This window comes from Spermophilus citellus (assembly GCF_964194105.1).
Source record: "Spermophilus citellus genome assembly, chromosome: 9".
Lineage (NCBI taxonomy): Eukaryota > Metazoa > Chordata > Mammalia > Rodentia > Sciuridae > Spermophilus > Spermophilus citellus.
This window is the reverse complement of record NC_138191.1, coordinates 123,648,550-123,673,861: the sequence shown is the minus strand read 5'-3', so window position 1 is coordinate 123,673,861 and position 25,312 is coordinate 123,648,550. Positions and strand designations below refer to the sequence as shown.

At 59.6% G+C, this 25,312-nt stretch overlaps 1 protein-coding gene across 3 annotated transcripts in view; it reads left to right on the top strand.

The window, feature by feature from the left end:
- The first annotated feature begins 8,539 nt into the window (after nt 1-8,539).
- EPHB2 (EPH receptor B2) overlaps nt 8,540-25,312 on the top strand; it is a 149,791-nt gene continuing 133,018 nt past the window's right edge. For all 3 annotated transcript variants that reach the window (XM_081306477.1, XM_081306476.1, XM_081306475.1), the window contains exon 1: nt 8,540-8,693. In XM_081306477.1, coding sequence (XP_081162603.1) covers nt 8,633-8,693 — 61 coding nt within the window. In that variant the 5' untranslated portion in view covers nt 8,540-8,632. The remainder of the gene's footprint in view (nt 8,694-25,312) is intronic.

The window sequence follows — 25,312 nt, the reverse complement described above, 5'->3', positions numbered from 1 at the left end:
AAAACGAGCACCACCCCCGTCTCCTTGGCCTCCCCTTGGGCTCCTTGTTCCAGACTCCTAGCTGGAAGTGCCAGGCCACCTGCCAATGCCCCTCCGTAGCCTGCAGAACATCTCACCACCGTGGCCCACCGGCTTGCTGTGTGACCTTGAGAAAGCCACTTTCCTTCCCTGAGACTCAGTTTCTTCATTCGTAAAATGAGAGGGGTGACGCCGATGCCAGGCTCTTCTGAACCTAGAGATTCTGAGGTTCTGTCTCATGGTCAGACGGAAGATCTGCTTCCCCGGACAGAGCCGGTCCAGGGGACAGAGGTGACAGATGAGGCACGTGGGCCCACCACCCTGAAAGCTCCGTCTCCTCCCCTCATCTTGGAAGCTTTTCTGGACCCCAGGTCCCTGTTCCCATCAGGGTGCAGAGGGGGGAAAGCACCAGGAGAGCTGAGTCCTCGTGCCGCCCCTGCCCCACCCTCCACGAGACCCTCGGCAGGGCTTCTCCCCCTCTCAGGACCCAAAGTCAGCAGGACGGGACAGGGACCCATGGCATGGCACGAAAGCCTGGCCGATCCTCGTCTCCCCCGAGAGGCATGGCCAGCACCACGGTCAAGGTGGACACCCAGGGAATGGCCTGCAGAAAGAAAAAGGGCACAGAGGCCTAGAGCAGCCATCTTTTGAGAATCGTGGGGAATGACGAGGACACTTGTACACGGCCTGGCACGGGCGGCGGCGGCTACGTTATCATTATGGCAGCGACCAGGGACGCCTTTGATCTTCTCCGTAATCACCCACCTGCTCAGGCCTCGGGAGACTTTTTCTGGGTTCCCTTAGTCCTGAGCATGGAGCAGGGCTTCCTGGGTTTGACTGTGGGAGGCATTCCTGGGAAAGCTCCTGGGTCCTTTTCTCCAAATCCAGAGAATCATCTCAGTCGTGCATCACCACCTGCTGCAAGCCTGTCTGCCTGTCGCCATCCACCCATTTACCCATCCATCCCCCATCCATCTGTCCACCCATTCCCCATCCATCCATCCATCCCCCATCTATCATCCATCCTCCCTCTCATCCATCCATCTGTCCATCCATCCCTCCATCCATCCATTCAACCATCCAACCATTTTTTCCACCCACCCATCCATTCAATGATCCATCCATTCATCTATCCACCTACCCACCCACCCACTCATCTAACTATCCATACATCCATATATACATACATCTCCATCCACCCATCTGTCCATCCACCCATCTGTCCATCCACCCATCTGTCCATCCACCCATCTATCCATCCATCCATTCCTCATCCATCCATCCATTCATTCTTCCTTCCATCCACCATCCATTCTACCATCCATCCATCCACTCATTTACCAACCATCTATTGTCCCCCATCCATCCATCCATCCTTCCATCCATCCATCAATCCTTCCTTCCACCCACCCATCCATTCAAACATCCACCCAACCATCTATCATCCCCCATCCGTCCATCTATCCCCCTTCCACCCATCCATCCTCCCTTCTCCTTTCATCCATCCACCCTTCCATCCATCTGTCCATCCACCCATCCATCTCTCCTCCCACTCACCCACTTGGTAGATGCTTCCAGAACCCCTCTTCTGTGCCAGGTCCGGTTGGTGGACTAGCTCCCATTTGTTCCCTCCCTGACCCACTCTCTCTCTAGCACCTTTCCAGATGGCTGCTACAGCTGGTTCTGTGACTTCATGCACCACAGCCCATGGCTGTGCCCTGCCGTGTGTCCTGCCAACCCCTGGCCAGCTTCGTCTGGGTTTTTATGACTCTTCCTGGCTGGGGGCAGTTTTCCTGGCCTTCGAGCTTCCACACCTTGTAGCCCAGCTCCCCACCCTGCTGCACCTGTTGCCAGGCACCCATCCAAACAGCCCTCTCCAACTCCCAGAGAGCGGCAGGCTGGGAACAGGCAGCAGGTGAAGAGCCATAAACCTCTCTTCTGTGGGCGCCAAGATCAAAGCACCCTGCATCAGGCTCGGCGAGCAACTGCGACAACCTTTTACCTGGGCACGGCCCCCACAGTTTACAGAGGCGTTTCTCATCTCCAGGCTCCTTTCATCTCCCAACAGTGTCCCCTGCCACAAGGAACTGAGGCTCAGGAGGTCACACACTCAAAAGCCACATAGAAAGTGGCTGATGTGGGATTTGAACTCGGTGTTTCCTAGTGTTAAGTCCAGTGTCTTCTCGCCCACAACACAGCTACAAGATTGGAAGGACCTTAGCGCAGGGATCTGGAGGCCTGGCTCCTGGCCCAGCATTCTTGAGTCTATTGAGTGGCCTTAGCTACGTCATTTCCTCTCTTGGCCGCCGTTTCTTCTGCGGTAAAGTAGGAGGACTGCCAGGCCCGTGCAACTGTCGTGAGGATCTAAGCAGATGACGTGGGAATGGGCTACGGAGACAGGCTGCCCGCTGCAAGCCAGAAACCACCCACTCCTGCCAGGACCTGGACCATGAGCTTGAGTCTTTGGCTTCAAATGCTCGTCCCCACCCCATGGCTCTCAGGCTCTGGGCAGCACTTACCCCACCCCCACCCCCTTTCCAGGGGGTTGTTATCAACTGGCGGGAGAGAAGTTTCGATTTACTGTAGCAAGTGATGACTCAGTACCTACCTACCAGGCCCCTTGCTGGCTCTACGGTCCAAAGGTGAGCAGGACACAGTCTGCCCTGGGGCAGCTTCCCGTCCACAGGACGAATGAACTAGCAGGGCAGGGAAACCTGTGACGTGTTGAGGGGACTCTCTGGTGGCTGGCGCTTTGAGCGTGCCATCTCATTCTGCATTCATAACAAAGCTATAAGGACCAGGCCCATTTTGCAGATAAAGAAACTGAGGGGCTAGGGCGGGAGCTCAGCAGTAGCGCACTTGCCTGGCATGGGTGAGGCACTGGGTTCGAGTCTTAGCACTGCATATAAATAAATAAAATGAAGGTCTGTCAACAACTAAAAAAAAATTTAAAGAAAGAAAGAAACTGAGGCTGAAGGAGGCCAAGCAGCCTCCCTGTTAGAGGCCACACGGGGTTACAACTCGTGCCTGCCTGATTCCAAAGCCCGTACCGTGCCCAGTCCACGCGGCTGTTTGGCAAGAAAAATGGATGAAGAAAATCGAGACGTGTGTCATCCTCTCTTTGGGGAGGTTTAGAGGAGACACGCTGGTCTGCGGCGGGATCCCCTGGGGAAGCGGTTTGTGAAGAGGTCTTGGAACATGCGCAGAACCCCGGGGAGGACAGGGCACAGGGCAAGGGCCAGACTGAGTAAAGTTTGGAGGAAGGTCAATGGGGCCCGTGCCCGGAGCGCTGTGACAGGGTCCAGTTGGAACAGAGGCACCAGGAGGGAGCTGAGGCTGGGGAAGGGGCTGGGCCCTGTCCCCGAGGGGCCTTGTAGACCCAGTTGGGGGGGTTATACCCATGACGGGGGACGGCAGGGAGCCACTGAAGGCTTGACAGGAGAGGGGCTCAGCCGGGGATCAGGGGTTCAGGAAAGCCCTCCTGGGGTCGGAGAAAAGACCAGAGCCCCAGAAGAAGAGGAGCCATTCAGATCCCGCCCGGTCCCTTGTGGCCAGTTTCCTTCTGACGCCAAATAATTTAAACCACTGAGCAAAAGGCCCAAGGCTCAGCCTCATGACTCTAGGAGGCAGACGACGTCATCAGCCCTGGTCACAGGTGAGAGCCTGAGGCACAGGAAAATGGGGGGGTCCAAGGACACAGTGGAGCTGCAGCCCTTCAGAAAGAGAGCAGAGGAAGCCCCAGAATGAAGACCCCAGTGAGGCCACCCAGAAGTCTGGCCATGGAGTGGGGGGTGGGCCAGGGGTGTGGAAAGGGGACACCAGGACCTGCCTCCTGCCACCTCCATTCAGATGGTGCTACTGGAGCATGCATTCCCTGACTAGGACACCAGGTGGCAGTCAAGAGACCAGCAGCTCTGCCTGCTCCAGCCCAGCCCCAGCCCAGCCCCAGCCCAGCCCTAGCCCAGCCCTAGGCCAGCTCCTGCCCAGCCCCAGCCCAGGCCCAGCCCCAGCCCATGCCCAGCCCAGCCCCAGCCTCCAGCTGGAGTCCCAAAGACCCAGGGCTGGTTTCAGACACAGGGTGGCTTGCAGAGAACCCTCCCCTCCTGGTCGCTCTGCTCCACTCTCCCTACAGTCTCTGCGCTCAAAGTAGCATCCACAGCGGAGCTGGGTTTGCTGGGACCTTCAGGTGAAGCTGGAAGGTACCCAAGGGTTGCAGCCCTTCCCTGGAGTACTATACTGCCCAAGCAATGATGGTCTTAACAAGCCAGGGAAATGCTCATTCCGCGCAGTGCTGGGTGGGAAAAAGCTAGGACACAGCACTGCGTGAAGTTCTGCAGGGTGGTAGTTATGTGCAAAACGTGTGCCCAGAAAAATGCCCCCAAGGAACCACAAAATATTACCAGTGCTTCTCAGGCTGGGGAGATAAATGGATGGCTTTTATTTTTCTTCTTAATTCTTTTACATCATCCTCATTTTTAACAAGGAGTATGTGTACTTTTAAGGGAGAACAAAAGTTTTCTTAAAAGGGGGAGGACAGATGTTAGCTATGGAGATGAATTTTTTTTTTAATGTCTCCTCTTCTGGGAAGCCTTCCCCCTCTCTCCAGGGAGAGGGAGTGTCTCCCCCTCTGTGTCCCCGGAGGGTTTGCACAACCTCTGCTAAGGAGCACTTTTCACCCCATAGGGTAATGGTTGTTCTATGGCTCCACCTATGCTATTCAATATGGCAGCCACCAGTCACATGTGGCCAGTAACCACCGGAAGTGTGCCTAACGCAAACTGAGAGATGCTGAAATCAAAAAAAATGTTCATCAGAATCCAAGTATTTAGTATGAAAAAATACAAAAGAGGTCACTAATTCCATGTTGAAATGATAATATTTGGGATAAGTGGGTTAAATAAATATGTTAAAATTAACTCCACCTTTTACTTTTGAGGGGCACCAGCGATGGAACCCAGGCATACCAAAGCTGGCGGGCAAGTGCTCTACCAGTGGCCTACACCCTCGGCCCGCCTGTTACTTTTTCAACGTGGCTACTAGAAATTTCAAAATGAATATGGACTTTATGTCTTTTCAGTAGTGTTGACCCATGAGCTTCATGAGGGTAATGTGTGACTCTCCCAACTTAGGTCCAGGGAGGGAGAGGGTCCTGTCTGAGGTCACACAGCAAACTGGTGGCAGAACTAGATCTGAAGCCTCATCTGTGTTAACCCTCCTTGGTCTGGCACTAGCTGTCCATGTGACCCTTGGAACCCCCTTCCCATGTTTGCTCATCAGATCTAGCATTCAACTGTCACAGTCCCTCCGTGGCCTTCCTGACACCCCGGCTCTTGGCCCCTCACCGCCCCATCAGGCCCTTTTATTATCTTCCTAGTTTTATGATCTCCCTAGCACTCCTCACTATTGTCATTATCGTGTCATTATAGAGGTTCCCTGCAGCAGAATGTAGGCTCCTGGAGAGCAGAGCCTGATGGCCAGGGCACAGCTGTGGCTCCGCCTCCCCAGGGCCTGCATGCAGGAGGTGCCCAGCTCATGTTTGTCAATCAAACTTGATTGAAAGAGACTCAGACAAGTCAGGTCACGAAGCCTCTCTCCAGCTGCACCAGAAACCAAGCAAAGCCTGCTGAATGTCCTTGGGCAAGTACCTTCCCTCTCTGGGTCCCACTTTCCCCTTCTGAAGCCGGGCGCGCCCCACCCCCCCCCCTGGTGGCAGGGCTGGCGGCAGGATAGGCTGGTGGAATTAGCAGGAGCGGAGCTGATGGGTGTGAAGGCTGCTTTGTAAACTGTTAAAGCGTGATTGCAAATGTGGGGAGCTGTTGTCATTAGACACACAAGCTCCAAGCCGCTGCTTCCTCTGCAGCGAGGGGACTGGGTCACACGCCCTCGGGGCCTCCAGCCCTGGAGTGTCTCCTGCAGGCCCTGCCTGAAGGTAGTGCTGTCTGCAGGGGGGGTGGGAATACTGTGTAAATTGGTAGAGATCAAAGGAAGACACCAGCAAGGGACTTCCAAGAGCCAGGATCATCATCCTTCAGGAAATATCACAAGCAAATGGGTTGGGCAGGAGGGATGAAGCCAAGGGCAGTGAAAGTTCTTAGTAGGAGCTCAGGTGGAACGGAGTCCTAGGAGTGGAGAAGGCCGGTGCACAGGGGCAGCCCAAGCCAGCTGCCCAGGGACCAGGCTGGAAGGGCCTGGCCGGATGGCAAACTCCAGGACCCCCAGCAGGGAGTAAAGCAACGTTTATTATTATCACCATGTTTATGTGCAGCCTGGTAAAGGTGCAGGATGGCGGCCAATTCTGTAACTTTCGGGGTTCACTTTCCCCCTGAGGCCTCAGTTTGCTTGCCTGTGAAACAGGCAATTAACTAGTGGAATCCCTGAGCTGTGTGCCCACAAAAGGCGCGGGGCGTCGGCACTGGGTCAGGCCGATGGGGTTGAATCTGAGCTCCAACTTCCTGTGTGACCTTGGGCAAGTGACTTAATGGTCCTCTGGTCCTCGGTATCACCACCTGGAAAGGTCAGCACCCACCTCACAGGGTTGAAAAGTTTAAGGGGGCTGACGACGCACAAGTGAAGCTTGGCCTCAGGTCTGGTACCGGGTCCTCAACAAATGCTCATCTCTGCTGTTCTTTTTTTTTTTTAAATTAAAAAAAAAAAAAAAAATATATATATATATATATATATATATATATATATATATCAGCACTAGAGGGTGTCACCCATGCTAGGCAAGTGCTCTACCACTGAGCGACATCCCAAGCCTGTCACTGCTGTTCTTATATTGAATTAAAGAGAAAGGTAGCCACTGGGGTGGGAAGGTGCGAATAGAAATAAAGCAGCAGAACTGAATCCACCCAGCACTTAGAAGGTGCTCAATAAATATTCCTGGAGGCCGAGTACTTCTTGAGACAGGGCCAGGCATGTGGATTCTCTGGGGGTAGTATTGATAAGTACCACAACTTGGAGCTCCTCTGTGCAGGAGACAAGATCCTGCCCCAAAGTGGGACAAGCTCAGGGGCCCTGAAAACTTGGGTCCCCTGGAAGGTGTGACAAGCAGAAACTGAAAATAAAAGCCAGTCCCACCCCAGCAAATCTTGACCCTGGTGAGGAGTCTGCAGGCTTAAGAGGGGGATCTCCCTGACTCTTCTGTCCCTGCTCACTCCTGCTCCTCTGGGTGGCCTTCCAGGATGACACCCAATTCAAGTTCGGCTTCAAAGGATGACCCTATTTTCCAAATCTTAGTGTCTCGGGGTCTCTTGTGCCATTTTCTTGGTTTGGACTGTCAGGAAGGGATTGCTGGGACATTTGGATAGTTTGTGGGACAAGGGGGCAGCAGCAGTCTGAGTGGCACAGATTGGACTTTCAGGGACTGTCCCTCCACTGGGATCTCGCACCCACCCCACAGTGAGAAGCTCCTGGTTGAGGCTGGCTTGTCGGGAGTGTGGCTCCCAAAGGCCAGGCCCCCTGCAGCCGCCCACCACCTGGCCTCCGTACAGCCTGCTAATGATGATGATGATGAAGACTGTCAGAGCAGGGCTGGGCCCACAGAAATGGAACAAGGGGTCGTGTCCTCCCTGAAGGGACAGGCGTGCACAAAACCGTGGCTGCACAGACGGGTCCATTCCACAGCGTGGGGTGGATGGGGCTGTGCTTGGATACCCCCATGGGCCGCCTCCGCCCCTTGGCATTTAAACTGCAATGGGAACAAGATCAACAGAGAAGGAGAAATACAATGTACAGATAGAAGGGTCTGCAGGGAGGGGCTCCTGGGCTGGCTCACAACAAGGCAGGGATGGGAGGCCTGGGGTCTGCATGCCAGAGCCCGCCCCCGCCCCTGCCCAAGTGAACCCCCCAGGCCCGCTGGTTAGCGCCAAGGCCCACTCTCCCCATCGGAGGCCCCAGCCCAGCCCCAGCGCCTGGGAAAGCCGCCTGTTTTGTTCCCAGCCCCCCCCCCTTTTTCTCATTCATTGCAGTTCTGTCCCTTTCGAAGCCGCAGGGACCCGGGTGGCAGGGCTGAGGCGAGGGGGTGGCACTCCCAGCCCTGACAGGTAGGGCCAGCCCCCCCTTTGGGCAGCCCCTTCCCCCGCCCTCCCCGCGGGTCCCCTCTCCCTGCCCCTGTCAGCCGCGCCAGACGCTCTCCGGCTTTGCAGCATTCAATAAAAATTGAGAAACATTTGGGCTGAAATCGCTGCTTTATCTGGAGGAGCCACAGCGCCGGGAGAGACCACTGCTGCGCGGGGGGAACCCGGGGTCCCGGCCATCCCAGAGCGCGGGGTCGTCGCGCCCCAGCGCCCGCGCAACCTCGGGGTGACCCTGCGGACTCTGGGGGCCGGAGCTCGGGGCGGCGCGCGGCCAGCCGGGGCGCGGGGCGCGCGCAGGGGGCGGCGGCCGGGCCGGGCTCCCCCCGCTCCCGCGGCTCAGGTGGGCCGTGCCCAGCGCTGGCGGAGCCCGGGTCCCCGTTCTGCCCGGGCTGGATGGCTCATTCTGCTGGCTGCGCGGTGGCGGCGGCTGTGTGTGCGCCGCGCCTCGCCGCTCCCCCCGGCCCCCCGAGCCCGGGGCGCGCGCTCCCGCCCGGGCCGCCTGGGCCCCGCGGCCCGAGGCGCCGGGAAGCGCAGCCATGGCCCTGCGGAGGCTGGGGGCCGCGCTGCTGCTGCTGCCGCTGCTCGCCGCGGTGGAAGGTGAGCGGGCGGGCGGGCGGGCGGGCGCGCGGTGGGGGCGGGGAGCGGCCGGCACCTTGGCCCCGGCGCCCACCTCCGCCTGCGGCCCGCAAAGTTTGCCCCGGGGCGGGCGCCGGGCGCAGGTGGCCGCGGGGAGGTGTGTCCGGCGGCGCTGGGAGGCGCGGGCCCCGCGGGCGCCCGGGGAGCGGCGGGCGCTGATTGACTGTGCCAGGAGGAGGCGAAGGGACCATCTTGCCGAGGCTTTGTAGCCAGCCCGGCGAGCGCCGCCCAGGGCCGGGGGCTGCCCACGCGCGCCCGCCGCCCCGGCCCTGCAGCCCCTCGCGCCGGCCTGGCCTGGCTCGGCACCGGATGGAGGGGCGCGGGCCGGGGGCCGCGGCGCGCAGCCGGGGCTGCAAAGTTTGGCAGGCAGAGGAGGGAGGGAGGCTCCGCGCTGGCCTGGGTGGGGGCTCCGGGTTCGCGCCCCCCGCAGTGGGGCCCGGCGACCGGGAGAGCGGGGACTGGCAGAGTGCAAGTGAGCGCGCCAGCCCCGCGCCGGTGCCTGCCCATCGCTCGCGGCGTACAATGGGGTCCCCTCCCCGGGAGGACTGCGCGGGGGATGGGTCCGTGGGCATCTCTCCACCGCGCGGGGTCTCCGGGCACCCCCCCGCCGGCCACCGCCCCGCGGGGTGGCTGAGCTCAGCGTGGCGGCAGGAGCCCCGGGAACTCTCCAGCTGCCATCAGGGCTGGACCAGATGCCCGTGCCATGTGTTGGCCTTGGCCAGGGTCGCTGGGCCCTCTCCCCGTGGCCTTTGGTGTTGGTACCACCCGACCCCCAGGGGGGCCGAGTGGCTGCGGAGTGGCTGCCGGGCTCTAGAGGGAAAGTTGTTAGCGGGGTCTGGGTGTGTCCACCAGGAATGGCCGAGCTCATAGGGCAAGGAATGGATCCGAATAATGCTTCTCGTGTGCACTGCTTTCCAGTTTTCAAATGGCTTTACAGTTTGTGAAGTACTTTGCACTATACAGAGCGCTCTGTGGTTTACAACGTGCTGCGCTGTTGACAAGGTACTTCAGGCTTTACAAAGTGCTTTCCCACCCACAATTGTGTTGAATCCTTCAAAATAAGCCTTCCAGGGAGCCAAATGGGCATGCTTCTTACTCCCCTTTAACAAATGGAGAAACTGAGGCTCAGAAAAGTGCAGAGTCCCACCCTGCGGCTGCCGGGGCATGGAGACAGAACCCAGATCTGAGGTCTCCGAGGTATTACTCACTTTGCTGGGCTTTCTTGTTCCTAAGCAGGGTGACCCCTTCCAGGGTTCTGCCCCAGAGGCTGAGGGGTGAGGCATATTCACCCTCCGCCCGGCCATTCCGGGGTGATGGGCCCTTCCCCTCTCGAAGTGATGGCCTGGTCAGAACAGGCACGCAGGTCACAGCCTCTGGGGATGGCGTCATGGGGGACCCCATGCTATAACTTTAGTCTCTCTCAGTAATGAGCACTTTAGTGGCCACAGTCCGGGGGTGGGAGGGTGTCCCTGGATGGCAGCCACAGTTTCTGGCCCAGAGGCCGCTGTCCTCCGGCTCCTGGAGGGTTTGGTAGCTGCCTGTGGTTTCCCGGAGCGGGGCTGCTAGGCACCAGGGGTGCCATCGGCTCTGGGTGTGGGGGACAGCTCTAGGGCCCGGCTGCTGGCCGGAGCTCCCTGGAAGACGGCTGAGGTGCCACTTATTAACTCTGGTTTGGGGAAATGACTCATGTGCTGGCCCGCTATACGTTGGGATGTTTACAGAGTTAGGGGAGCTTGGCATAAATATTGCTATTTAGGTTGCAGTCAGCGGTGCTGGAGGGAAGAAAATTGGCCTCTCTCGTGTTGGAAGAGGACTGGGTGTGTTTTTAATTACTGTGGGGTAGATGGTAGGGCCATGTCTGTCCAGCCCTGACCTTGGCAGGGGGTGGTTGGAATCTGGTGGGCTGCGGCCTGACTACCCTGGCCCTGGACCCAGGGCTAGTTGGCTGCTCATGTCACAGGAGGGGGTGGCTGCTTGGACTGCCACTTGGGGGCAGGATGTGGAAGGAGTCCGCAGCAGAGTGGAAGGAGAGCTTCCGTGGGCACCCTAGACCTTGCTTCAGGCTTCCCTGGTTCCCTGGACCCTAAGGAATTTACTCTGTTAGGAGTGAACACAGAGCTGGCCATATTCGGGGGAGTTGGTAGAGGTCAGGGGGGCTGCTTCTAATTTACCGTGGGACCCCAGGCCCCTCCCTTCCTTCTAGGGGCCTCAGTTTCCCTGGGCCGTGAAAGGGTCTCACCCATGTTTTCGGGCGTCCATCCTACATGTCACCCTGCCTTCTCCTGTCTGAGCCTCATTTGCTTCATCCGTCAAACAAGGGTGATCATCAAGCCTGTCTGTCTGTCTGACGGATGTCTGTAAGGATCAAACCAGGGCACAGAGAGGGAAGAGTCCCCCTTGAAGCCCCGGGCATGGCCTTGTGGAATGGAAGACGGGGTGGGTGGTTCCGCCCACGGCACATCCAGGGGACACCTGCTGCCCTCCCTGGAAGCAGCTTGGCCTGTGGGGACGGGACCGAGGCTTGAGGCTGGGAGGGTAGCCGCGCTGCTTCCAGCACCCAGAGACCCCTGGCTGTGGCCCTTTCCTCCTCTCTCTGTAGCTCCCAGCCCACAGCAGGACACCTGAGCCCCAGCCCAGGAAATCCCCAGCTCCAGCCTGAGGAATGTGAGGAGGAGAGGGCGTGGGAGTGTTGGTGTGCGTGTGTGTGCGCGTGTGTGTGTGTGCGCGTGTGTCTCGGGGAGGGGATTCCTGGGTTAGGATGTTAAGTGTCATATCTCCCCCAAACCGCGAGACCCCTCCAAGAAAAACAGTGTGGAACATCTGGAGTCGAGGCTTCGAGAGGGCTGGAGGAGCCCGGGGGACACATTCAACAGGACAAGAGGACAGTGGCAGATGAAATCCAAAGGTTGAGGTCTAGAGGAGCTGGTCTCCGCGCATTTCATTTGCTCTCCAAATATTTGTGGAGCTTGCTCTCTGGCTGGTGGCGCTGGACCCCGGGGCGGGCAGGGAGCCGGGGACGGGCTGACAGGGAAAACCGTTGGCAAGTAAGAGGTGTGAAGCGTGCCCCAGAGTGCTGCCAGGAGGGCGCGGAGGGCCACCTGGGGCAGCAGTGGAGGGTTGGAGAAGGGTGACTCCGTCCTTTACGGCGCTGCACTCTGCCCGTGTTCTCAGCCCTGCACCTCCCTTTGCCACCTGGCGCGCTAACGAACTGTGCTCTTAAGCGTCGTGAAGGTTGGGATCCTGGGGATGAGGAGAATTTTGTCTGAAAAAGGAAACAGCATATGGGAAGGCAGGGAACAGGAGGGTCAGGCACTCACCTGGGTGTGTCCCCAGGAATGGGCACAGAGGGCAGCAGCAGACGCGAGACTAAGCCTGGGTGTGCAGGCAGGTCCGGAAAGGCTAGGGTAGAAGGCTGAGACATTTGGTTTTGTGCTGAGGGCAGCAGGGAGCCATTGAAGGTTCTTGAGCCATCGAGGGACCTGACCAGATCTTGTGTTTGAAAAGATCGCTGACTTCCTGCTCATGGGGCCATTGAGATGAGCCAGGTCGGGTCCGGCATCGTGGCCATAAGATGCACTTGCCTGTCCCCTGAGGGCAGGGACCCATCTGGCCCATTCTTGTATCCATAGTTGTGGTTCCCAGAGCTCTTTTCCAATGCCACCTTCCCAGAGTCCTTCTTGTGACTGCCTCATCTAGACCCAGTTTTGAGACTTTCCATCCCATCAGCTTCCTGTGGCTCTGCACCCCCCCCCCCCCCGTGCCTCCTCCAGGAGTCAGACACCTGGGCTGCTGGACTGTCAACCCTGGAGAGAAGGCCTTCTGATTGCCATGGTCACTACGTAGCTGTTCCAGGGCCTAGGACCCTGCCCAGCCAGGTGGGTGCTTGGTGCCCGGGCTGTGGCCAGGGAGCCCTGCATGAATCGCGTGTGGCGGGAACGAAGGAAGGCACGTGTTCTATTGTGTGGACGCAGCACCAGGGAGATGAGACAGGGACGAGGACAAGAGCCACCTGGCCAGGAGAATCAGGGAGGTCTTCCCGGAGGGAGACGCCGAGGGGCTTTTGAGCAGGGATGCAGGGGGGTGTTTGGGGACGATGGACAGAAATACCCCACTGGCCCGTCTCTTGGGCATTACCTCTTCAAGACCCGGCCATCTTTGTTGGGACCAGATAGGAGTCCGTGTCCCCTCGTGTTTGCTCCTGTCTGCTTCTCATTTCAGGGGAGGGTGTCCTCAGCCAGGGAGCCCGGCCTCGAGGTGAGAGCCAAGCGCTGTCGGGCTCCAGAGCCAGTTGGTTTGCTGGCCCCGTCCTCCATCCGTTGAAGATCTCGAGCATCACGGGTGGGAGAAGGGTTCTGAGAGCAGCTGGGGCCAGCGGATGTCAAGGGCAGTGTGGGGAGGAAACAGGGCAGCCTTAGGGCCACGTGGACCTGGGTTCGAATCCCGGCATCACGCTGTGTGCCCTGGAACTGGGGCCCAGCCACCCTCGGCTCCACTCCTCAGGTTCCCAGGGACACCTGGGGGGGGGACGTCAGGCGCTCAGGCACATGGCCATGTACATGGTGAGCGGGTCCCGGGTCCCTTTCCTTGGCGCACCCTCAGGTGTGCTCTGTGACAGCTGGGTCCTGACCTGGCCCCTGTAGCATCTAGATTGTGGGTGACACATTAGTCCTTAGCACCTCCCCTACCCCCTCCATAGGCTCCCAGCTTCCCCAGCCTGGGGACAGTGACCCCTCAAGGGTGAGTGGACCCGCTCCTCCTGAATCCTGGGCTCCGCCATCACCCTGAGATGGCGATGCAACGTGGGAAGCTAAGGGGGTCTTTCTGGGAACAGGGGCTTTAGTGCCACTGTGAAGATACCAAGCGACCCTGGGCACCAGTGAGTGGGGCTGCTTCTCCCCCTCGGGGGTCCTGAGCTTGCCCCCATGCCGCCCCCGCCCGCTGGGGCCCCATCCCTCCTGTCCGCTGTCCCTGGTCTTTGGCCCCTTCCTCAAGGTGCAACAGCAGGTGGTGACTGGTCAGCTCTGCTGTGAGCTTAAGCCTTAGACCAGGTCCCGGACACAAAGGCCCCCAGCAGGAGGGGGCAGTCGGGGCTGGCTGGTGGCAGGAGGTCTGGGCTGGGCAAGACGGGGGTCTTGGTCCCCTGGAGGGCTGGTGGGGTGCACACGGGACAGGCTTCCTGGCCTGGGTGGGCCAGGCCCCACCTGCCACCCAGGCCCTGTCTGATCCTGTGCCTGGCCCGGCCTCCGGACTCTCTGGAGGTTGGCAGCCGGGAGAGGAGGCTGGGGGACCTGTGTTCTTAACACACCTCCAGGTCTTTCCACCCGGCAGGCGCTTGTCCCCCAGTGGCCGCGGATAAAACCAGGACCCCAGGGAGGGGGACGAGGCTCAGACGGAAACTGGGAAAGACTGAAATGAAGTGAAATCAATCAGATCCCTGCCGCCTCCCGTGCCCGCCTCCCACACGGCTGGGGAGGCCAGGGGATGTTTGCACAGCGCAGGGCGGGGCGGCCAGGGCTGGGTGGCCGTTGGTGGCAGCACCTGGGAGCTTCCTGATTGGGATCAGGCTGATAAGGCCGCCTGAAAGCAGGCGTTTTTAGGGCCTTTTAAAGCAGCTGCCTTCCGGAGCTGGGGGAGGGGATACCTGTCTCCCCATGTCCCTGTGTCACCCGGGGGGGTTTTCCCAGGCCACAAAAGCCTGAGTCTGGCTAGGTGACCTTTCCTGAGGCCATCTGCTGCACCGCATCCCTGATGGGAGGTGGCCTGCTCTGTGACCTCTCTGAGCCCGTTTCTTCCTCTGCAAACCGGATATTGGGGCATTGAAGGCTCGCAGGGAGGGTTCAGGGGGACCCTGGGGACAGATCGTCCCTGTCGTGACTAGGAGACCTCAGCACCCTGTGCCCTGGCCACGGGCCGTCACTCTTTCTCTGAAGTCCTCGGCCCTTTGGTTTGGCCCTGGCCACTCTCCTCTTGTCCCCTGAGCCATACACCCTGGGGTCAGACTGACCCTTTCTGGGCGTCCTCTGGCTTGTCACTTACGGACTCTGAGCGTGGGTCCCCTTGTCTCTAAAATGGGGATGACAGTAGTTCCCAGATCCCAGGCTGGTCCTGAGGAACGGGTGTGTCACCGAGGAGACAGCAGGGTGTGTGCCCCAGGGCCGGGGAGTGGAGCGTGAGCACATGGGACTGTTGGTTCCTGCCTGACCCCACTGGGACTGGACCCAAGTAGGGGATGTGGCCGCCACTGTAGCAGGTTCCACTCCAGCTCTCCCCTGCTTTCTGGCCCAGTGCCTCCCGGCGCCCCCTTCCATGCCGCGTCGTGCCCAACGTGACACCGAGGCCACCGTCTGTGTTGCCCCGGCAGCCCCCGTGTGGTGCCTGATGACTCCCATTTTCCGGATGAGGAAACCGAGGCTCAGAGAGTGATTGGCCCAAGGACAGATGAGACGGCGCAGCAGGGATTCGAACCCTGGGCCCACTTCTGGAACGCGCCTGCCGGCTCCGAGGAGCGGCTTGGCTCTGCGAGGGTCTCCGGGGCAGCTGTCCAGCCTCTGACTCCCTCCACATCCTGAGATAATGCAGGCAGGAGGGTTCTGGAACTCACAGACCTGCCATTAAAACGCGATCGCTGTCATAATGGTCAGAATAATGTTGTGGTAACTTAGACAAATCAGGTGTTAACTCATTACCCGGTGAGGGTGCCTCCACAGACAGCGAGGACCAGGGACAGTCACGGGGCCACCGGCAGCTGCACTGCCAAGTGCGTGAGCTCCTCGGGTCTCACAGCGTCCCTGGAGGTGGACAGGAGCCAGGGGGCCCATTTCAGAGATGGGGAAACCGAGGCCTGGGGAATAATATGATTTGCCCAAAGCCAGAGCCTGGACGGAACTTGAAGGCTGAGGCCAACAGAGATCAGAGGTTGTTGGAATTCTTAGCCCTCATTTTGAAACAAAGAGATTCCACAGAAAAAAATCCTGTTTCTGGATCCTCTGAAAAGTCAGACAGTCTGGCTTCACGGGGCCCGTGTTCCCACGTGACCACGGTGGGCTGGAGCCCGAGAGCCGAGGCCTCTTCAGACAGGATGCTGAGCCCTCCCAGTGTTACCCACCTGGCCCCGAGGGGTTCCAGCCGCCCCGTGGGGCTGCCCGTGATCCTCCGTTACCTAGGATAAATCGCTTGGGGTCCTCCCGGGCCTCAGCTGCCTCTTCTGTATAACAAGGGGCTGGGACTCAGTGGTCTTGGGGGCTCCCTCCAGCTCCAGGGTTTGCTGCCCAGGGCTGGGCCTCAGGCGGGGAGGAGGTGCCTGGGAGGTGGATCTGTCATCTACGGCTGTGTCCTAAGCCACTCCAAAGCCTCTGGCTTCTGAGAGTGATTTAGTAGTTCTCCCAATTCAGTGGGGTGGCTGGGCTCCGCTGGGCACCGATTCTGCTCCATGTGGTGTCAGCCAGGGTCACCCAGCAAGGGGGACTGAAGTTTCATCATGACCCTGTGTACACCTTTGTGGCCTGGCGGGGATCACTGCCGCTACCAGACTAGACTGAGCTGCTTTCCGCCATGACGGACTCCAGGGTGGGGGGGGGAACGGCAGCACTGTCTCTTGGGGAGCCCAGGACCAAGCCCAGGGCCCTGCACAGGCCACTGGGCCACACCCCTGACCGCTGGGCCACAACCCCAACCCTGCAAGACTCTTGAGGGCCTCACGCTAATGTCACAAAACCTCGCCTCTAGTGTCCTGTCAGTCAAAGCAAGTCACAGAGCCAGCTCAGGTCACCCCAGGCTTCCTCCTCGGGCTCACAGGCATGACTTGCTGCCCAGTCCTTGGGGAGAAGCCCTGCGTCTCACCCGGTGGCTGAACACAGAAAAGTTGAACTTGGATAACGCTCCTGGATCATGGTCCGGGTTCTGCCCTTGGTCGGGTCTTAGAGGGGACGCTCGGAGCTCTGTCCCCTCCTCCCGCCATGCCGCTCCATGAGCTCTGGGCTACCCTGGGCTCCGGAGTTTGCTCTGGGCCACCCTCACGGGGGGCGTCATGGTGCTTGGTGTTGAGTTGCAGCAGCCCTATTCGGAGACCCTCCTCGGTCCTCGGTCCTTGGAGTTCATGGCCCAGCGGGGGTGGGGGTGCCAGGAGTGGGGAGCGCTCTCCCTCCCTCCCCAGCACTGATCTCCATTGCCTTCCAGGGTGGTCTGCCCATCCCAGGGAGGCGGGGACTCTCTCTGCAGTGTGTCCCATTCCTGGCACCAAACCTAGTTCACAATGGGCACAGAATAGGTCTGTGTGCAGGTTACTGAGAAGGGCGGCCCCGAGACACAGGGCCCTGCGTGAGGCCGAGGCCGGGGGAGGAGGCTTCGGGCTGCTGCAGGGGGATCTGAGAGCTGGGACCCAGGTGTGCCTTGCCCCCCTGGGTGAGGGGGTGAGCCGGGGCTGTGGTGGCAGGAGGCTGTGCAGGGAGCACCTGTTTTCCTCGCTCAGCGCGGAGAGCCCATAGAGGTTTGGTGGTGGCCGTCATTCTCAGTTGGGCCAGCGGCCACCACATGCCCAAGAAGGCCACCACATGCACACTCCAGGCATGTGTGGGCCCATGGCCATCAGACCTGCTCGGACCAATGTGGCCAGAGCAGGAGGGGTGCAGGCACCGGGCTGCGAGGGCCGCCCCCAGAGAAGCGCGGGAGGAGCAGCCTGGGCCATGCCAACCATCGAGCAAGGAACCGGGCTTCTGTGGTGACCCAAAGGAAAACTACGCCCAATGTCACACAGATAGTGAATGACAAGAGTCCTGGTCGGAGACGCAGACCCACAAGCTGGCCCGGCTCTGGCTAAGTGAGGGCAAGTGGGTGTTGGTCAGACAGTGGTGCCCCAGGGAGAGCCCACGACAGGCCAAAGAGGGCAGGAGCCACCACGCCTGACCACGTCCCTGGGCCGGGGTTGGGGCAGTTTCGCCAGAAGGATTTGCAGTTCTGGTGTTTGTGGGGAGCTGGTGTTGGAATACGGTCTCACCAGATCAAACCGGGTTTGCGTGTGGACTTGGCTCAGGGGCAGTTGATAAGGTCTCATTTAGGTGTTTGGGGGAAGAAGTGGCAGGGTATCGTCATCACCCCTGTGCCAGCAGGGACATCAGGGCTAGGGGACTGTGTGGATTCATCAAGGTCACCCTGCCCGTGGGCAGTGGGCTTAGAACACGCCTCTGAGCCTCGAACTGGGAACCTGTGACCTCATGGTCCCCGTTTCCCACTGGACAAAAAATCCAGGAACACGAGATCCATCTTGCAGGCACGTGGCGTAAAGGCAGAGAACGCGTCTTCTCTTGGTTTCCTCTTCGTGAGGACAGTTGGTGGGACAGAAAGCACCTATTTTGGAGAGGAACCAGGCTAGGTGGACCTCTGGCTCTCACACTGGGGACGCGTGACACTGGCCCTTTTAACTTACCTGGTTGAGCCTCAGGTTCTTCACCCATAGCATGAGGTTAGGAAAGGCTTCGTGGACGAGGCGGCTCTAAGACTCCTTTTTATCTTTGTGGGACTGGGGTTGAACCCAGGGCACTTTATCACTGTGCTCATCCCCAACCCTTTTTAAGAATTTGGGGACAATTGCAAAGATGCTGAGGCTGGCCTTGAACTTGTGATCCTCCTGCCCAGGCCTCCCGAGTTACTGAGATTGCAGGCGCGTCCCGGTTGCACCTGGCTCAGTTGATTCTTAAGGAACGGCCAGGTGAAGAAGTGGCGGGGCGGACGTTCCAGGCGATGGGATGGCGTGTGCAAAGATCCGGGTCAGAGCCCTGTGCCTGTGTGGTGCCTGGGGAGCTGGAGAGTCCTGTGTGACAGGGAGAGGGACGTGCCCAGCGCGGGGCGGGGTGCAAGCTGCCTGGCCCCAGCAGGGAGAGAGAGTGGGGTCAACATTCCCATTATGGCGGCGACATATGTCCACAGCACCAACTTGTCACTTGGCCTGGGTCCATGGGAAGCCGGAAGGACAAAAAGCATCTGAAATGTGTAAGTGGGGAGCAAGCAGCTTAGCGCACAGTGGGACGTGGCCCTCCTCAATGGGCCCCTCCCCCCTCACAGGAGCGGGGGCCTGGGAACAGCCTCCGCCAGAGCCCGCGGGGCCTTTATGGAACCCACCAAAGGCCGTGGCCCAGGGAGTCTTCCCGAGTCACGGCTCCTGGCTGGTCTGTCCTCTGGCTTGTCCCCACCGTCGTCAGCTGTCACTCCCGGCGGCCTCAGATGGCAGCTCCCGTGGCTCTCAGGAAAAGTCAAAAGAGCTTCTGAGCCCCAAGGAGCCCCTGACTCGGGGTGCTCCCAGCTGGCCAGGAAGCACGCCGTGCTGGCCGGGGTGGGGACTCCCTTGTGACCGTCCCCTAGCGGAGCTGCAGGGCAACAAGGCTGGGCCCCTTGGCCCAGGTCCCAGAGAGGCAGGAGATGGGGGGGTGTGCTTTGGAGACAGGCAGGACCGGGTTCTAATCCTGGCCTCTCACTGAACAGCTGTGTCCACGGGGGTCCGTCACTTCCCCCTCTCTAAAATGAGTGAGCCCCCTGCCCGGGGCACGTTAGGGAAGGGGAGATGGGGGTTCTGAACCGCACCCGCCTCCGGCCTCCGCTCCTCACTGCTCAGTGATAACAGCAGCGGCCGGTGCCAGGGAGGAGCTGTGACCGAGCAGGCAGCCCGGGTCTGGTCACCAGGGTTCCTCCAGCTCCACAGGTGGGAACTTTGAGAGCCGCCCGGGTCACTGGGCCAGGGAGAGGGGAGCCGGAGCCATGCCCACCGACTCCAGGGCAGACCCAAAGAGCTGATCTCGCCATTTCTATTTAATATTTTAAACTACAGAAAAGTTCAAAGTGTCTTTAAAAAAACCCTCATCTACCCAGATTTGACATTCAACCATTGTGAACATTCTTGTCACATTCTCTCTATAAATGTGTGTTTTTTCCTAAACCATTTGTCCTGAAGTTGCAAAGAACTAACATTTACTGGAAATTGACTCATGTCTAAGCCCCACTTTCTTTTTCTTCTTCTTCTTCTTTTTTTTTTTTTTGTACTGTGGATTGAACCCAGGGTGCTGTACCCCTGAGCTCCATCCTGTCCCTTTTTAGTTCATCCTGAGACAGGGTCTTGCTGAGTTGGCCAGGCTGGCCTCCAGCTTGCGGTCCTCTAGCCTCAGCCTCCTGAGTGTCTGGGGTTACAGGTGTGGGACACCGCACCCAGCCTGAGGCCCAGCTTCTCTTGGTTCAGATCACTGTCCCTGGCACATAGCGGGAGGACAGCTGGCAGTGCCTGCCGCTCACCGAGTCCTCCACCTGCCCGCTCTCCCTCAAGCTGGGCGAGAGCTACTGTTGTTTCCTCATTGTCACAAGGAAAGTCTCAAAGGTCCTGGCCACGAGGCCGGGGACCTGCCTTTCCTCCACGTTCACCTGAATTGTAGCCACCAGAGCACAGCCAGGGGCAGCCGTGGTGAGACGTGGCCCTTTTTTCTCCAGGAAGTGAGGAGGGATAGTAGCATCTGGGGGACTTGGAGCAGAGGACTAGCCCGGCCACAGCTTGCCATGTGGACTGAGGTCTCGGGCCTTTGGATTTCTGTCTCTTCCTCTTTCTCTGTTTGCCTGGTGTGGTGCTGGGGAGGGAACCCGGTCTCTGTGCTAGGCCAGCACCTCACCCTGAGCTGCGATCGGCCCTGCTTGCTTACTCTTTTTTTTAATCTTGGGACCCTCAGAGTCCACCATGCTCCCTGCTGCTCCGTGTTACACCCACCCTCCCCCTGCCTGGTGCCCTTTCACCTCCTGTCTCCCATCTATCCCTGCTGCTTATTAAGATCAGGCTTGGGCCGGGTGCAGTGGTGCACACCTGTCATCCCAGCAGCTCCGGAGGCTGAGGCAGGAGGATCACAAGTCCCAGCCTCAGCAACTTAGCAAGGCCCCATCTCAGAATAAAACCAAAAAGGGCCGTGGATGTAACTTGGTGGTAGAGCACCCTGGGTTCAACCCCCAGGACCACCCACCCCCACGATGGATCGGACTTGAGCATCTGTACCCGTCTGAGCTGTGACCTCCCTCGAGTCCCTCTCCTTCCATCCGTCCTTGGTGGCCTCTGTGTTCTTGGTGGTGTCCCGAGTGAACCTCTTTTATGTTGCTCCAGTTGGCCATCCCGCAGCACAGCCCGCACGCCTGGCTTCCTCCCAAGCACGCCTGACAGCCTCGTGGCCGTGGCTGGAGGGTCTGGTTAAATCCTTGGCTGAGCAGCTGAGCAGGGAGGTGGCTGGGTGATGGGTGGGTTGGTGGCTGGGTGTTGGGTGGAGAGCAGGGGAGCACACGGAGAGCTAAAGCATTGGACAGTGGACGGTCAGATGGATGATACCCAGGAAGGGAGGGGGGCAGGTTACGTGGAGATTGAGGGGCTGGGGGGTGGACAGGTGGATGGCTGATGCGGTTTGGGATGTTTGTGTGGATGAATGAACAGAAGAAAGAACAGACCCCAAAACCTAGAGCGGACTTCTCCCCTGGGTTCCCTCTGGTCTCTGGGCATTTCCTCATCCCATTCCTGGCCCTGGGAAGAGCTACCAGTCAGCACCGTCCCCGGGTTGGGAAAATCTCCTGAGATGTGACTGTGGCTTTGCCAAAGATTCTGCACTGGGGAGCCCCGGGACGCTGGCCCCCAGAGGGGATTTCTGCGGAATAAATCGAGTTTCCCCACAGGCTGGGCTCACTCTCCTGGAGACAGGGTCCTGCTCGCAGGGGCTGCTGACAGGTGTGGAGGGGCCGCCCTGAGCGTCCACTCGCTGCACCGTGAGCGCAGCCTGTGCCGGCCAGCAGCACCGGAGCTCGGAGCCAGGGGACGCAGCAGCAGGGGCCAGATCTAGCATCTGCTCCCAGAATCCTCTGCTGCCCGTGGGGTGCCCCGCTGCTGGACTCTGGGCGGGCTCCTTCCGTCTCCCCAGATGCTCTGTCGGTTCATCTGTCTGCACGTCCTTCCTTCCTTCCCTAGTCCTCCCCTTCCCTCATCCTTTCACCCGTTCAGCACTCGCTGTGGAGACCCTCCGGGTGCTAGAGCCTCGGGGAGAAGCTGAGCGGAACTGGCCCCTGAGGTCACAGGTCCTGGACGTCGGTGGGCAGCTTCCCTGCCCACCTCCGGCTTCCTCTCCCTTCTCCTCCTCCTTCCCTCCTCCGTCATGGACACGGTCATGGCAGCCTCTCTGGGGGCTGGAGGCCGTCCTGGGTGCTCACCTCCCCGTTGACAGTCATCAACTCATTTTGTAGGTTAGAGAAACTGCAGGTTGGGAATTGAGGGCGGTCCAGGGCCACGGCCCTCAACAAGCTCGGATCCTCCATCTGAGGGTCCAAAACCCAACATGCTCCCGGGCCCCCAAAAGTTTGGAGCCCCAACAGCATGTCACAAGTGGAAAATTCCACACCTGGCTTCCTGTGACAGGTCACAGGCAACACGCAGGTGCACTCAAAGCTCTATGTAAGACGACCTCCGGGCTCCGTGTCCAAGGCGAAGAGAGACACACGTGTTTCATGTTTAGACTCGGCCTGTCCCCAAAGGCTCGTTATGTTTGTGCAATTGTTGCAAAATTTGAAGGAAAAAAAAAAACCAACCTGAAATCCCAGACCCTCTGGTCCCAAGCCTTTCCAATAAGGGCTCCTCGATCCGCAGTTACTTGTGTGTGGGATGAGTGTGTGGCAGGCAGAGGGGACGCGCCTTCCGCCTGTGTCGTCAGGATCGTGTTTAGAGGGAGGGGATCCTGAGTCGGGAACAGCCTGAGCGGAGACCTAGAGGCTGGAAAGGGACCGAAGGCACGGGAGGGCAGTGGGCACAGGCTGGCAGAGGGGTTGCGCCCGCTGAGGGGCCTGGGGGAGGCTGGGGTTGGTCTCAGAAGCCAGAGGAAGCTGCTGGAAGAAACCCACAGCAGGAAGGAGGTGAAGCTGGCGACTGTGGAGGCCGGCAAGGGAGGCTGCAGAGCGGGAGGGTGGCCGGGGGTCCAGGGGGCCTCTGCAGCCCAGACCTGGTGCAGGCTGCCCCTGCCCCCAGCTGCTCCGCCGGTGGGAGAGGCCGCAACGGGGCCGGGACAGTGGCAGAGGAAACAAGTCAGGACAGGGCCGCTGCACAGCTCCCCGTCCCCTCCCTAAAGTCCTGTGGCTCTAGGCAGCACCTCAGGATCCTGTCCCTCCCCGCCCACATCACTCCTCGGTGCTGGGGGACGGTCACGGGCAGCCCAAGCAGCATCCCCAGCACCACCCAGCCTGCAAATGCCAAAGCTGGACGTGGGGGAAACTGAGGCCCGGAAAGGGAAGCAGCCTGCCCGGGTCCCCCGAAGCCAGTGTCAGGGTGGAGCTGGGGCTGCGTCCCTAGCCACTGAGATTCTTTCTGAGGGACACAAGACCATTAAAGTTGGCGGCTCCCTTTTCTGCCTGCGGAGACCTGGAGGTCCATCTGCCTCTGGCCCTTTAGAGAGTGGGGTGGATGAAGGTGAGAAATGGGCGTTCAGAAGATCATTGGCCACTGTGAACCTGTGTACCACGCTGGGAAGTGACATTATTATGAAGTGACGTTATGTAGTCATCAATTTTCTCTAAGAATGTCGGCTTCACAGAGTGAGGCTGTTTTGTTTTTGGTCTCTTTTGTTTGCAAGTGCCTAGCACTGTGCCCGGAGCACAGCAGGTGCTCAATAAATGCTGATGGAATGAGGGAGTGAGGAACACCCACCCCTTGTGGGCTCCTTACAGTGTCCCTGGAACTGCACAAAATCTCTACGTGCAATAGCCCCGTGGATTAGTGTACATGGCCCCACTTTGCAGATGAGGAGACTGAGGCTCAGCGAGTTCCCGTGACCTGTCATCTGCAGCTCTGTGACCTGCAGGCTGAGGGGCCACCCGCTGCTGGGGAGCTCAGTGAAGGCAGGGTGCTTCTGGGGCCTGTCACGGGGCCTGGCACCAAGTCGGGGCTGGACAGAGGGCAACCCTGGCCCCTTCCTCCCATTTCCCTCCCTTGGACTTTTCCCATCTGGAACGCACCCACCTCCGGGGCTCCCTGTCCGACTCTGGCCCTGGGGACCTTCCCGCCGCTGATGACCAAGGCCACCCCCTCACCCTGAGAAGCCTCTGAGGCTCCTTCCCTCTCCGTGGTCTGAACTGACCTCCAGCAGATCCTGCTGCTCCCCGACGGCGTCGGTCCTGAGGTGCGAGGCTGCAGCTGCACGTGTCGGGCGGGCGGCCGTGGTGTCTGCCGTGGCGTCTGCAGCGTGGCGCAGGGAGACAAACACAGCTGTGTTTATTCCAGAAATTACCTGCCCTGGAAATCTGCTCCCGCGGGGTAACGCCTCCCAGCTAGGGTCTCAGGGGGAGCCGCACCGAGGTTCCCCGAGTTCTGGGCCAGTTTTGATGCTGCGGGACAGTTGTGCTGTCAGGCAGACCTTGGCCGGCGGGGTAGACCTCAGCCAGCGGGCGCCCGACAGCTTCAGAATGCCCAGTCCGAGGGCAGCAGGCTTTCTCTCTGGGGCAGGAGGTTCTGGGAGGCGACCTTTGGCCTTCAAATCTCTAAGTCAGGAGGCCTGACACCCGCTCCCAGGCCACACTGACAGCAGAGCACCCAGACTTACCTAAGGGGACACGCCCAGGCTGGGCTGTGAATCTAGCCCTGCGCTTCTCTAAGCCATGGCCCTCGGCTTCCTACTAATTTGGGGATAAATCCCACCCTTCCCGTCCCAGGGCCCTGAGTGGTCCGGCCGCTGCTCACTTGGCCTCTCCATTGCCCACCCTGGTCCAAATCCAGGGCTCTGGCCTTCCCGCTCCTTACAGTCTCTGTATCGCAAGGCCCTTGTGCTGGTTGGTCCCTGGAGTTCAAGTGCTGTCCCTGCAGCTGGTCCACTGCCGTCCACTGTCCCAGGGAAGCCTTTCGGGAGCCCCAGGGAGCTCCACAGTGGATCTGTGATAGCGTGTTACAAAGTCAGGGTTGTGAAGTAATCGTGTGTTTCCTGATGGGCTTCTCTCCTCCCCAGCGCCCTGTAAACTCCACAGCGACGGGAGCCTGGACGGCTTCCCCACATTCTCCAGGCCCAGCGGCGTGCCTGGCTCGTAGTAGGTGCTCAATTAATATGTATCAGTTGGGAGAATGAACAAGCATGGTTTTCAGATAAGTGAAAGGAGGGTTTGCTTCTGTCTGTTCTTCTGGGTGACAGTTGGCAGGGTGCTGTGACACCCGTCATCTCCCTCTAATTGAACAGACTGGTATTGAAATCTGCAGGGGCTTGGCCCAGGGCCAGACCCAGGGTGGGCTGCAGAGCCGAGGTGAATCCGGCCTCCCGGGCCCGGGTTGGGGCTCACGCTGGCTGCACGCAGCCCTCTGGGGGGCTGGGCTTGTCTTCCTGCCAGACGGACGGAAGAGGCTTCTGGTCCTCAGAGAGGGGAAGTGACTCGGGGCCCACACGGCTAGCAAGTGGGCAGATATGGATTCGGAGCCAGGGAAGGTGGCTGGGCCTTTCTCTTACTTCTCACCGACACTCAGGCTCTGGGCAGGCAAGCCCCTCGCCAGCCACCGTGTGACTGTGGGCAGGTTACAGGGGACAGCAGGACTGTCCTGCCCCACTGGACAGTCATGT